This window comes from Leuresthes tenuis, unplaced genomic scaffold (assembly GCF_036924035.1).
Source record: "Leuresthes tenuis unplaced genomic scaffold, fLeuTen1.0.hap1 SCAF_16, whole genome shotgun sequence".
Taxonomy (NCBI): domain Eukaryota; kingdom Metazoa; phylum Chordata; class Actinopteri; order Atheriniformes; family Atherinopsidae; genus Leuresthes; species Leuresthes tenuis.
In genome coordinates, this window is record NW_027325370.1 from 5,740,376 (window position 1) to 5,754,092 (window position 13,717).

General features: G+C 41.2%; 1 protein-coding gene across 2 annotated transcripts in view; it reads left to right on the plus strand.

Annotated features, from left to right (window-relative positions):
• Window positions 1–13,717, plus strand: part of LOC140271220 (ERC protein 2) — a 151,297-nt gene that overhangs the window by 64,933 nt on the left and 72,647 nt on the right. Inside the window, exons 12-14 of one of the 2 annotated variants that reach the window (XM_072366339.1) lie at window positions 1,685–1,778; window positions 6,673–6,825; window positions 10,325–10,485. In XM_072366339.1, the coding sequence (XP_072222440.1) occupies window positions 1,685–1,778; window positions 6,673–6,825; window positions 10,325–10,485 (408 nt within the window). The remainder of the gene's footprint in view (window positions 1–1,684; window positions 1,779–6,672; window positions 6,826–10,324; window positions 10,486–13,717) is intronic. The other variant, XM_072366340.1, reaches the window with a different exon arrangement.

Consider the following 13,717-nt stretch of genomic DNA (forward strand, 5'->3'; position numbering starts at 1 on the left):
TGGGGCCAGGTGCAAAAAACTGCGTGCTGGCACTGAGACAGAAAAAGTGCATGTGAAGTCTTCTTTAACAGGTCTATAAAGTCATGCGTATGTATGTTTTGCTTTTGAAAATCAGGTTTTGTGCTGTTATACACACCAGCACAAGCCTCTTTTCTTCTACTACTTTAGCTATACAATATGTATAGACAATCCTGTCTTTAGCCATATGAATATTGGAATATAGTTTGTGCCCCAACTAAATAGATATGACTGGGCACGATGTTACTGAATGTGAAACCATCATCAGTGAAGAAAATATTTTTTATCTGATGGCCTTAGCTCTTGAATCATAAAGATAACAAAAACAACTGAATTGAGAAAAATAACAAAAGTTATCGGCTCTATATCTTTAGAGCAGGAGACCCTGTAGCTGTAAAAAAGAAAAAAGGAAATCAAATGTGCATCAGTTCACATAATTCCAGTATCAGGACCACAGTGGACCGAATGCCTCACACAGCTCAAGAAAAACAGCCTCTGGAAGCCTCTGGCAGCATACGAGCCAACTGCCATCTGGTGCCAGAAAAATTACAGCTATCTGTAAACATTCATTTTCCTTTAGACTTCAAAGCAACAAGGTCCTCTAGCTATGCCAGAGCAGCCATCTTTACCCGTAACTGCACAAGGGCAGGTGTTAACTATCAACAGAAGGGCACGCTCCATGAAATTTTCTCTTTTATTCTCCATCAATCCATTTTCTATACATGCTTAATCTGTCGGTCGGGTCGCGGGGGCGCTGGAGCCTATCCCAGTGGTCATCGGGCGAGAGGTGGGGTACACCCTGGACAGCTCGCCAGTCCATCACAGGGCCACACAGAGACAAACAAGACCACATTCACTTCTAGGGACAATTTTAGAGACATCAATTAACCTGACATGCATGCTATTGGACAGTGATAGGAAGCCAGAGTACCTGGAGAGAACCCACACATACACAGGGAGAACATGCAAACTCCACACACTAATTGCCCTATGGGGACTCAAATGAAACTGAATCTGAATCTGAACTTCACATAGAAGGGCCCCAGCTGGGGATTGAACCTGGAACCCTCTTGCTGTGAGGTAACGGTGCTAACCACCACATCACCGTGCAGCCCGTTTCCTTCTATTCAGTAGTCTATTTTTGATTTCCAATTTAATTATAACACCCTTTTTTTCATTTCCACTCTAATCTGTCGGGCCTAAATTGGTCCAAGAACATATGCACAAATGGGCTGATGAATGCGTTTTTGTGGAGGAAAGACGTAGGTTTTGGTTTTATGTGCAAACATTGTTTATGCATCTGGCCTCTGGTTTTTGCCCATCTATTGAATGGATAGTTTTATTTCTGTAATTTTTTTCTTGATCACCAAAAGGCTTTTTTTCTGAATTAGACTTCTTTTCTTTTTTTTTTCCTCCTAATTATTGATTTGAATGAGTCGTATATTTGAATGTATCATCATGATGAAAACATTATATCAAAGAGGATCACATGTTTGCTTGAAGAAATAATTCCAAAAAAATCTAAATTTTTCTTTATTTTATGGGAGTTTGCATCATTATCATATTGTTTGAAATAGGAATTCCTTCCAAATGGTTTTGATTATTAGTTCACATTTCTTTATTGAGCCTGTTTTTACATGGTGTCATCTGTTTTCTTTGTCTCAAGGCAAATCAAGACTCCAAACATTCAGAAGCAGATGGTGCCAGGTGAGATGAGGAAAGATGCTTTGACAGATGGACACCCACACTCTTTATCGCAGGTTTGAATACACATGTGTACACATGTAAATGTGTACATTTCTTGGCATCAAGTTGAGCTCTTTTCCCCTTTTTCAGCCTAGTGAGTTCAGACTGGCTCATATTCATTTCACCTGCTGTTTTCTATTTTGTTCATCTCACCTTTTGTGCTATTCAGTCATCAGAAAGGGATTCTCCCCTTTCATTTCTGTCCCTTTACACATTGCAGCAAACACTCAAACTCTGTATAACTCTGCTCGTATGAGCAGAGAGAACATTATTCAAGTTATCTATGCTTTCGGTCTTCCCTCCCTTTAGAAGTCCTAAGCAGAGCCAGAAAGCAACCCCATACACTGGTCAAAAGCAGTGGCACAAAGGCTCAGATGGAAGCAGTAAAGACCTGAGTCTTGACTTGATCTAGTGCAAAAAGTGTAAATGTGTAACTGCTTCTTTGTTAGTGTGTCAGCTGGGTGAATGATCTTCTGCCCGCACACCTGTGTGCATGCTTGTGTGCTAGCCTGCAGAGCTGTGCTGAGGTGTTAATCTAAAGTGTGCAGCCATGCCAAGTCATTCCCACATCTCTATACCTCTCTGCCAAAGAGAGCAAGAGACTATTTTTTTGTAGAGCTGTTTTGTTATTTCTGTATATTTCAATCACATATTAATATTGCTAAACCCTGGCATGAGGTTACTGCCAGGTATATATATACAAGTGCAACAGAGTGGTGTCATGAGGACAGATTTTGTAATTAAAGAAAGAACATGGAAAAGTCCACAGATTTATTTTTGTAACTATGTATTGTATAAATTATGAAATATTGACCAAGGGAAATACTTCAGTTAGAGCAGATACAGGTTATCAAGCTCAAGTTCCAGTTTATTGTCATTGACCTGTGATGGCCCACCCTCCTGGTTTCCTGCACTGCTCTGTTTTGTTTTGCCTCTGCTCTGGTAACAGCTGAGGACGGAGGTGTTAAGTTTTTGGTTTGTGCCAAACCATAACTCGAGAATTTCCCATGGTCATGAAGTTGATATGAATATCACTTTTTATATCCACAAGGTCAAAGGTCAGCTTTACTGTACCGCCATTACGTCAAAGTTGAGGGAAAAAAATTTTTCTCCATAAATTAATGCAACAACACAAAAATGGAAATAAAAGGGTGTTAATCAAAACCTGACTGGATGGTAACCACAGGTTGTAATCAAAGCAAACAAAAAGGCAAGACCCCCTTACTTACCCATCTACCAGTGTAAGTCGCTTTGGATAAATGTGTATAAACATGAGGTACTTCTTAATTACTGCATTTGTTGGTAGCAAAAATACCTCCTGCTCCAGGTTGTTCTCCTGCTTGCTGGGTAGGACTTGACTTCCTTGTTGTTTGTGTCATTTGGCCATTTTGTAAAATGCGTACTTTCAGCCATCTTTGCATGCTTTCTGTAACTCACGCCTCTTGTATATAAACACTAGAGAGATCAAGTAAGTCTTTTATGCTGTGTTAGCATTGCAAGTCAACCAAACTGTGAAGATATCCATTGAAATCGCATGACTCATTAGGAATTTTGTAACCCATGCCTTCATGACCGTTCAGGATTAATCATGTTGCTCCTCGGACTTTGCCTTTGGTGATAGGAGGTTCAAGTTTTAAACGGGTAAAACCTTTCAACTAAAAATCTCAAAAACATTCCCATGTGCACAAGCTGCACTCTTTCTTTAGTTGTAATTGATAAATATTACCCTGTGAATGCTTTAAGGTAAATTGAGAAGATGATTGCAAACAGGCCCTGTGATGGACTGGCGACCTGTCCAGGGTGTACCCCGCCTTTTGCCCGATGACTGCTGGGATAGGCTCCAGCCCACCCACTACCCGACCACGGATTGACGGTATAGAAAATGGATGGATGGATGGATTGCAAACAGGGCAGTAAATGTGAATCACGCTGGTAGCAGTGTCATCGTTTGGATCTTTGGATTCCCTGCATCTGGGCCAGAATGGCCTGCCATTATCAATGAATCAGTGAAGTTTGACTTATGCCGACAAATTCTTCAGGAAAATGACTTTTGTCTATTAAACTTTTCTCGAGGGAAGGCAGGTCATGCAATCAACAGTCAAAGTCTTAATCTTAATCCGACAAAAATATTGTAAAGGCACCTGAAATTGATTAACAGTTATTGAGAAGAAGAAAGAATCAAAGCTGTTGTGTATAGAGGAATAATCTAAATCTCATCCAAGCTGATGAGCAGGACGGCTCGAACAGTTACTGGACAAGATTTGTTATCAGATGTTACTGTGTGAGGTGGTCACACCAGATACTGAAAGGAAAGATTAACTTACTTTTGCCACTCAAAAAAAAATTGTATTGGATCATTTCTCATAATAAATAACTTTTATCACATTTATTTAACATTCTTTGTCTACTTTTGGCACTTTTGTGTAAATCTGTTGATGGCTTATTTATGAGGGCTATAGAAAATTCAAATGGGTTAGAAAATATGTGTGCATAATATGATCTGATATGATAAACATTTAGAACCTTGATTGATGAGTGAATCAGAAGAAATGCTGAAGAATAATATGCTAAATGTAAATCAATGCAACGTAACATGTTTGATGCCACTATCACTTTATCTATTGTGTCTGCTCCAGCACTGAGGCTGTGTTGTGGCCTATGCTACTCTCTATTTCCCCTCCTCTCCTTCTCCCTGCCTTTATCTCTGGATACATCAGGAACAGAGCACGCTCCAAGGGTAAACACACACAAACAAACTCTCCCCATCATTCCAGGACAGTTTATGTGGGATGGAGTGATAAAATCTCTTCGCTCCATTGTCTCCATCGCACCATGCTGCACTTCACAAACACAGAGAAAACACACATCGGAAGTATTCACTCAGGCTTTCATACAGAGCTGTTATTTCTCTTTTATCAGTAACAAAGAAGCATCAGCAACTCTTAGTACCCCCCCCCCCCTTTTTAAACTGGGATTAAAGACATTTTTAGTTTCGTTTTTTTTTTTTTAAACCTGGCAGCATTTGGACAAGGGGGACATATTACAGTATTATCATTCTTACTATTTTTTTCTAAAGTCATCTGAAGCTGATGCAGCATATGAAGCTGAGGATTCTTGGTACACAGCTGCTGAAAATGTGCATTCTCTCACTCTTTGCACATTTATATAAGTGATTATAATCCTTCCATCAGACCAGAAAGAGCCAGAGCCATAATAATCCTTCCCAGAGGCCTTAGGTGATGATTGGTGCTGCAGAAGCAATTATCTTCCTATTTCTTCCTGCTCTCTGTGTCTCTGTATCTCTCTGGTTCCCTTTTCCATTCTTTATATTCTCGAAAGCCAGCGAAATTCTCTTGTTACAAATAAAACTCATATTACAACACGTGTGCGTGCGTGAGTGCACACACACACACACACGCAAACACACACACACACACAAAGAGGTAGACACGGCTTTTTGGTTGGGTTGCCCACAGGGGTCCAGCAGTGGCAGCCCCATCTCAGTGGGGTGTGTGTGTGTGTATGAGTGTGTGTGTGTGCATGGTTCTATGTGTTGTGTGGGGTCAGACCAGTACTTGTTGATTCTGGTGCATCGAATTACTGCCTGTCTGTCACATCTAATTACAGTTTTGGACAGCTGACGCACACAGCATGCTTCTGTATGTGTGCGGGTATTTGTCGCTTGCTTCCAGCTGTATCGTGCTGACATGAGGAGCCACGAGTATCCACTGGTGATTTGGCTGGCTATATATTTTTTTTCTATCTCATTCAGAAGAAATTCCGTTGCTGCAGTTTGCCACTAAGTTTCACGACAGTTAGCCCTTTGTATGTATGGCCTGTAATGGTACCAACATACAAATCTTGCTTAATTTGATATTTGTTAGAGGCAAGTGATGAGTCAGTCATACACATCTTGTGTGTTCCTGGCACTGTCTAATGAAATGACTTTCACTACATCTGGGGAATCCATCACAATTGAATCCTCATGTGCGAACTACGGTTCTGTTTGGGGTGGTGCTCCGCTTTCTACAATACAAAAAAATGTGTCTATTCAGAGCACTGTTAGACATATTATTAGACACATGCACAATCATGTTGCAGCGAAGTACTTGGCTGATGTTAACATTTCTGAGCATTTGAAGTCACGATGTCACTTTAACAAACATGAAGCAGCTGTTTTTGAGATGAAATGTCAGTTTATGAGCATTCAGACACTTCAGTCATCATCTGGTTTCTCCATTTTACCTGGACACAGTCTCCTGCACATCTTTCTTGTTTCTTCAGCAGCTTGACTGCAAAGCTTGTGCACTTGTGCGAGAAAAGTGTGAACGTGTGAACTTGAAAATAAGTCGACGCCTTCAGAGTCGAGGAGAAAGTTTGAAAAAAAAAAGGAAAAACAGAGAGAATAAGGGAGGTTTATTATTTCTGTCTAGTGTTTTCTTTCACAGTTCCATCCACCAGTGTGGAAAAGGATAATTTTCTCCTTCCCACCATAGGTGTCAGAGAGGCCACACAAACTATGCCAGTCTGTCCCACACACGCAAATTCGCCCACTCACATGGATGTCAACGTGGAGGTCAAAGCACTTACAAACTCTGTCACTTATCACTCTCTTCTCTGTCTGTTTCTTCTTAGATTTGTGTTGTTAAATCTCTCCACAGTTCACATCCTCCTTTTCTTTTGTCTTTTTATGGACTTTCTCCCTTTTGTTTCCTTTTTTTAGGGGCCGAAGCAATAATTGCACCTTTTTCAAATTGTCTTTCACAGATACAGAACAAAACCAGTGCAAATTATTTCTCAATGAATTTCTAAAACAAGCTATGCTCAGAGAAAACCACCTTTCTCTCTTTTTTGTCGCTGCTGTTCTTCCAAAACATCTCTTCTGAACTCTTCTCCTCTCCCACCTAGCCTCCTCTTTGTGCTTCCCAGGATGCCATGCGGGAGACAGCAGAGCAGATCATGGAGCTGGAGAGGGCACTGAGAGAGAGCATGAACACCTCTGCACATAGGGAGACTCTTTGGGCACAGGAAGAGGCAGCCCGGGTTCAAGCCCAGAGACAGGTTTACCTGATCTTACACACAACAATAGGCGGGAACCAAAACTAGCTTTTACATACACAGTCATACACAATGAAAGCATCATTCAGCTCTATATGGTTAGCCTGATCTACTGATTGGCTAGTCCAGGACCCAGAAGAATCGCTTATAAATTGTGATGAACTGAACTGCACCCCCACGTGGCTACAAACTGTAATGCTACTGAGTTGTTGTTCTAAGCCAACAAATATCACTATCACAAAATAGATGGTTGTATTTTATTTCCTTCAGGTTTCAGCTTTTATTCTCTAAATCTGCTCATGTTGATTTTCTTCCCCTGGACTGAAATTTAAAAGCCAGTGAAGAAATTCTAGTGGTCTGCTTTCATTTCTTTTGTTAAAGTTTGCACGCTGGAAAATAAAAGCATATGTTGGACATGTTGTACATTCATGTGCATATAATCAGAATTCACTAACAAAGCTGTAGACTTTGGGCTTGCAGACTTGATGGACTACAGGCTGCCCTTTTACCCTGTACATCATGCTATCTATCCATATGTCTTTCTGACTGCCAGCTGTTCCGTCTACGTCTTAATGTGGCTCTAAAAAAGAAAAATGAATGTGTGCGCTTTTGTATCTGTGTGTGAGTGTAGGTGTGTCTGTGGTGGGAAAGAGAAACAAGGCGAGGGAGCGCGTTTCCTCCCGATGTGAGTGTGCATTTGAATGAGAATGACCTCGCATTACTTATGAGTTCCACAAGTAATATGAGAGCTATCGGTGGTTAAAACAAGAACTAACATTTTGAGGCAGAATGATGGCTGTATTGCTTTAAGCACACTCACAAGCAGAACTTAAAAAGATGAAGAGAGGGGACTGGTGGACAGAGGGGCCAAGTAAGAAAAGGTCAAACTCAGTTTATAAAATTCTGTGAGAGCCAATGCTAACTGTGGCTTGTTTTTTCCTCCTTAGCGTACTTTGCACGCTCAACTTACATTCAGCATGGATACTGTGTTTATCAAACAATATTCTGAAACACTGAGAAGTCAAAAAGAGAAGTATATTTATGTCTGCGGGACTTTTCGCACGCATAGAAGTGGATGATTCAGCTTTGACCTCAGTTTACCCATGTGCAGAGGAATCAGAGAGATCCTTTTCGAACTTGTGATACATTAATACCCCTTGACCCTAAAAGCCAAAGTAATTTTGCTTTTATTTCAAGTTACTCCAGACTCTTCACATAGGGAACATAATGAGTAAGCATGCAATCATACTGGCAACTTAACTTGACACAAACTGAACTTGAATGAAGTTACAGCCACACCATTGACACAATTAAAGGTCCCAACTTGCCAAGGGCTAAAGCTGCTCTGCTGCTGATGCTCACTGGAAGCTGTCAGTATAATGAATTTTGTAAAGCAACATAAAGCAGCTGCATAAGGGAGCTGTAAGTCAGCCTGTCATTACCTTGCATTTGGACAGTCGTCGGTCAACTGACATTGTTGCCTCCAATACTTGAGAAACATGTGTGGAGGGTAAAGAAAGAGTGACAGGTCCCATCTGAAAGATCACCTGACCCTGGCAGAGCCTCCTGCCAAACTCGCATTCTCACACCCCCCTCCTTCCCTTCACTCTTTGCCTGACTTTTTTCTTTCTTCTACCCTCCATCCCAGAGTAATCAGTCTCATGATGCGTAATGCGCTAAAAGTCTTCCATCAGCCTGACCTGCTGAAATGGAGCATTGGTAATGCCCCGGGTCACTTTTTTTCACACCCCCGTCCTCTAAGTCTCACACTCTGTCTATGCCTCCCTCTGTCTCTTTCTTTTTCACAAAATTGCTTCTGCCGTTCATCCTTGTTCTTTCGCATCTGGCTTCTTAAATTGTCTCGCGCAATTATATCCACACGCCCTTTCTTTCCATTTCTGTCTCTTTTCCTCTGTGGTGTTTGAACTCTGCCTTTGAACCAGGAATACGACGCAAATGGACAAGAAGGATTTGGTTCTTACCTCTGAGCCCTCAATCAGCTTATCAACTAAAGGGGCTTTGGGCCAGTCTTAGCCAGCCTTAGCCTGGCTGGGGGGCTTTGCCTTGAAGTTGAGCTAAATTAGCACGCACAGGCTCACTGCTAAGCTGATTAGGTCCCTAATTTCACTAAAATGCATTGTATTCCTTATTAATGATGTGACTGTGATGTGAGGGCTATCCTGGGTGGTGTATTAATGAGGGTCTGGGACGGGGGAAGCTGATGTTTGATAGACATATGGTGGGTATAAATGGAGTTGTGTGTGACCCTTGACTTTAAAGATGGGAACATTGGCTCGGTATTCATTTATGTCTGGAATCAAACATCAAACTTAAAGAAATTTGTTTTTGTACAGTATGATGTCATCTTGTGATTTGGTGCATCAGCTTTTGGAAACCATTGCAGTTAGTTGTTGGTAGGAAAAGTTTTATATACTTTTATTTTCTTGCATTGTCGGGACAAAAAGTTGGCTGCCTCCATTTAGAATTTAGTTATTCCCCACTCTCTTTACTTTCACACATTCATCTCTTGTTCCATATGTGATATTCATGAACAGTCAGAGAGCACATTATCTGACATCTGTGAAACACACCTAGAAAGCTGGAGGATATGGAGGGTGTACTGAAAATGTGTAAACGATTTGGCCCCTTCATAAAAGAGGCCCATTGCTTTTTTCATGTCCTGCCCCATGGAGGGATTTTTCCCTCAATACTCCTTATCTCTATTTATTTCTTTGCTTCTCCTTCTTCTTTTTTTCTTAGTTTATTTCTGAATCCATTAGTTTCCTATATTACAGTATATGACATTTCTACAATTTAGCAGAGCTGAGCAAAGATGATATACTCCATTACATTATCTGAAAATCTTGTCTTGTACTGGATTCTATTGTGAGGCACTTGTTGTTGGACAATTACACACTTCCTTTCTGAGGATAATGATGCCCTTAGGTCACATCCTGTCTATCAGGCACTCAGGTTGGACACACAGGCTTGCATGGCTGAAGGGCATGCGTGTGCAGAGGAAGGAGATGTACTTGAGAGAGTGAGAATTATCCTTACCAGCTCCAAAGTTGAACCACACTTGAGAGCAAGACAAAATAAGTGGTGAAAGGTGGGAGAGGAGAGGGAACACTTCCCAGTGCAGGGGTCAGTGGACATGTCATTCTACTAACCTATGACCCCCAATAATTTCACTTGCTTCAAGATGTCAACTGCCCATTGATTTTCATGTTTAGGCTGTCATTTCACCTCATCTTTTAGCATTTCAGCACTCACACCCTTTGAAATAAACACAACCCACACAAAAGCTTGCAGTCAAAGTGCACTGTGTATCCGATTACTCTCCCATGCTCACGTGTACATATGTGTCACTGTTGATGCTTACAGGTAGAAGAGATCCTGTGTGTTGGATTGAACAGAATAAATAATTCAGTGAACACTTCTAACATTTTTCAACAGAACAGTGTCTATATCTCACACTGTTTATACCTATTTACTTAAATAGTTGGAGGAGCTGATGGGGGCTTTGGAGAAGACACGCCAGGAGCTGGATGCCACTAAACTGCGGCTGTCCTCCACTCAGCAGTGCTTATACGAAAGAGATGGACACCTCAGCAATCTGCGGCAGGAGAGACGCAAACAGCTGGAGGAGATTCTAGAGATGAAGTTAGTGTCACACCTGCCTCTCTGTCTGTCTGCCTTTTGTACTGTAGAAAGCAGCAGAAGAAAGAACTCTCTCACCATTACACACTCAGTTGCGCAGCTGCAGCAAATGCTTCTGAATATTTGCTGATATGTTCATACACTGTTTCACCCACTGATGTTGTAGAGATTTTAGCGAGTGTTGCAGACATTTGAGTTCTCACATGCCACCATTCTGAAACATCTCTTGAACATTTTTTTACCCCAGTGCGTGCTTGTGTGAGAATGGCTATAGTCTGCAACAATGTGCTGCATACATACCAAACAATCATTGTCTGCATTTCTGTGATTAGTAAAAATTAGACCCTGGTTTAATATTTTATTTATGCAAATAATGTGTGCTGGCAGTTTAAAAGGTGTTCATTACTACAGTAGGATGTCCGCTGAGAAGAATAACCACTCAAACCATTTGTGGTAGTGACTGACACCCTGTAAACTTCTAAGAGTATTTATCCTCTTATCAACAGTGGCATGTTTCACTCACACATGTTTCACAGTGCATTTATTGTTTTATTCAAGCATATTATTGTGCTGTACATCAGCTTTGTTGCTGTTTTACAAAACAAAGTAAAAACTGTGTCTGATCCTATTTGAGGCACTTTTATCCCATCGCCTGTTCACATGTGGATCAGTGTTACATAGACATCAGTGCTGAGGTGTGCTCTGAAGCAGGGTCAGCTACAGCATAGCTGCCTTGTAAAAAGTTACATTTATTGAGGACAGGTGGTGCAGCCTTGGACAGCAAGTCAGAAAAATGTGTGGCCTGCTCTATTTTGATGTGTCTGTGTGACTGAGAGGGAGCTAGAAGAGGAGGAAGCTAAGAAAAAGCTGATGCATTTCCATATGCGAGCATGTGTCAGTGGGTATGTGTGAACGCCCGAGTGAGTTCAGTGACCTGTCAGTGGGTCGACTACATGTGTGTCTACTTTGAGCTCTCTGATTGAAGGAGCACAAAACCACATATCGAAGTGTCATAGAGAAATGCCTTTAATGTCAGTCACTGAGTACAGTACAAATGGGAAGGGTGGCACATATGGATTAAAATGACAACTTTGACAGACCATCATGCCCTTCTGATCACACTAATTCTAAAAGAATGTGCATACACATTGCATGTCTCTATATATGTGTATAGACTTCGGAGGACTGGCAAGAATGTCCTTTATCTGTGTCTTTGTACAAACACACAATGCTGATACAAACCATCTTCCTGTCTGTTTCAACTTCCAACATCCAAGTTTACCAAAAATGTTTATTAGAAGAAATGTATTTCACATGATATGGACATAATCTGTGCTTTAGGTGTGCTTGCAAAATTAGAAGAATGCTCAGTGACCGAACATGTGACGGATATTTTTGTACTTGAGTGACACCAAGCATATATTACTATTATATTACCATCAGAGGATGACTGAGAAAGAAGTTTAATGTGATGGTTGGTTGACATAAACAGCAACAAAGTATATGGGAATCTTTGCCTTTGTGCTCAAACTTCAATGGTAAGAGCTAATGAAGGGGGCACAGGGGGCATGTGTGTGCGTGTGGTCTGCTATGCATTGGATTTTGTGTATATGAAGGGGTTGGAAGCTTGGGTTTGGGGTCATTGATGATGAGGATTAAAAAGACTGCTGAATTGCAAAGGGGACAAAGCTTCGTGAGACTGACATACATCTGTGCAAGCCACAAAGATACGCATGCAAATGCACGCACAACCTCAGTGTAACTCACATATAATCACTCAAGTCTGCAGACATGCACATACTTACACAAAGTGTGGCTTTCTGCTTTAAAAGGGGCCATATTCCCACAGCAGAGATCTGGTCCAAGTTAGCACAGGGAAAACTAAACAGGAAAGATATAGGGCATAGAAAGAAAGGTAACAAGAGGGAGAAAAGGAGTCAGAGTGAATGCTAAAAAAAACGTGACAAGCAGGGAAGGGAGGGAGGATAGAATAGAGCGTCTACACAAACTGAAATATTTCAAATCTTAGAAAATGTGAGAAAAATTTGAGTGTATGCCAAGTTTTCCCCCATTGTAATGTGGCATTTGTCAATTTGGCCAGCTGAAGCAAACTGTGTGAGGCACGTTTCCCCACAACCAGGAAGCTTTCTGTGTGTGTTTTTCAATACGCATGTGTGTAAGCCAGAGGATGAGGGAGAACTCCTGACTTTTCAGCACTGTTAATGAAAGAGACAAGAGGGGAAAAATCATTTGCAATATCCTCTTAGAGGGTACTAGATTCCCTTAACTCATTCGGTGCATAGTTTGTGCTTCAGTATAAAAGAGAGAATGCATTTTCATATTTGTCATTTTTGAAAATGGAGCTGACTGCTTGATAAATAAGGAGCAGCGAGGGTCTCCTCTATTACATCACACTAGATTGAGTTTCCACCATACTGTACAGTGTTCACAGACACAGATGGCCTCCAGAGGAGCTACTCATTAAATAAATCTAGGGTCAGGGGGTGTAAGTGCACAATAGAGAAATGATATGTTTAGACATTTTGAATAGTCAGTCAGATGTTTCCATTGACTGAGTAGGATAACAATACAAGCCACAACACTGCAGTTACTGAACCCGATCCTCTTGTAGACACTGGGAATGTAGATGATACTATATATGTTTACATTTTGGTGATGGACAAAGATAATAGAACCAAGAAAATGTAGAAGCAGCTTTGAGGCAGGTATGTAAAGAGAGGCAGAGGTAGAGAAGGCGTGAGTTGGAACTTTGAGAGATGGAGGTGAAAACATGCAGACTTGAGTGGAAGAAAAGGCAACAAAACAGTTGACAGAGGAAAAGAGAAGTTGTAGCAGAGAGTTTGGGAGGAAGTGGTAAATGATGGAAAAAAAGGATGATAAAGTGAGGGAGTGATTGATGGAGGGGGTGATGGATGAAGGAAGGGAGGAGGAAAATGATGGAGAGAGTGGTGGATGAAAGAGCTGGGAGAAGATGGAGTGGAGCTGTGAAGAGTGGGAGTGAACAGTGTGTGGTGGGCACAAAAGGACCAGAAGAAGAGAAAAGCATTGATTTGAGAAGAATGACAGCTTGGTGCACCAGCCCACCCCAACACTTCAGAAAGGAAAAGAAAAATCCCCCTCCTGTTAAACACAATTTTTTAACATAGGAATCAAAACCAAATGGCAATAAAATGAAGATAAGACTGCATTTATGTAACAAGGAGGCTATTTTTAT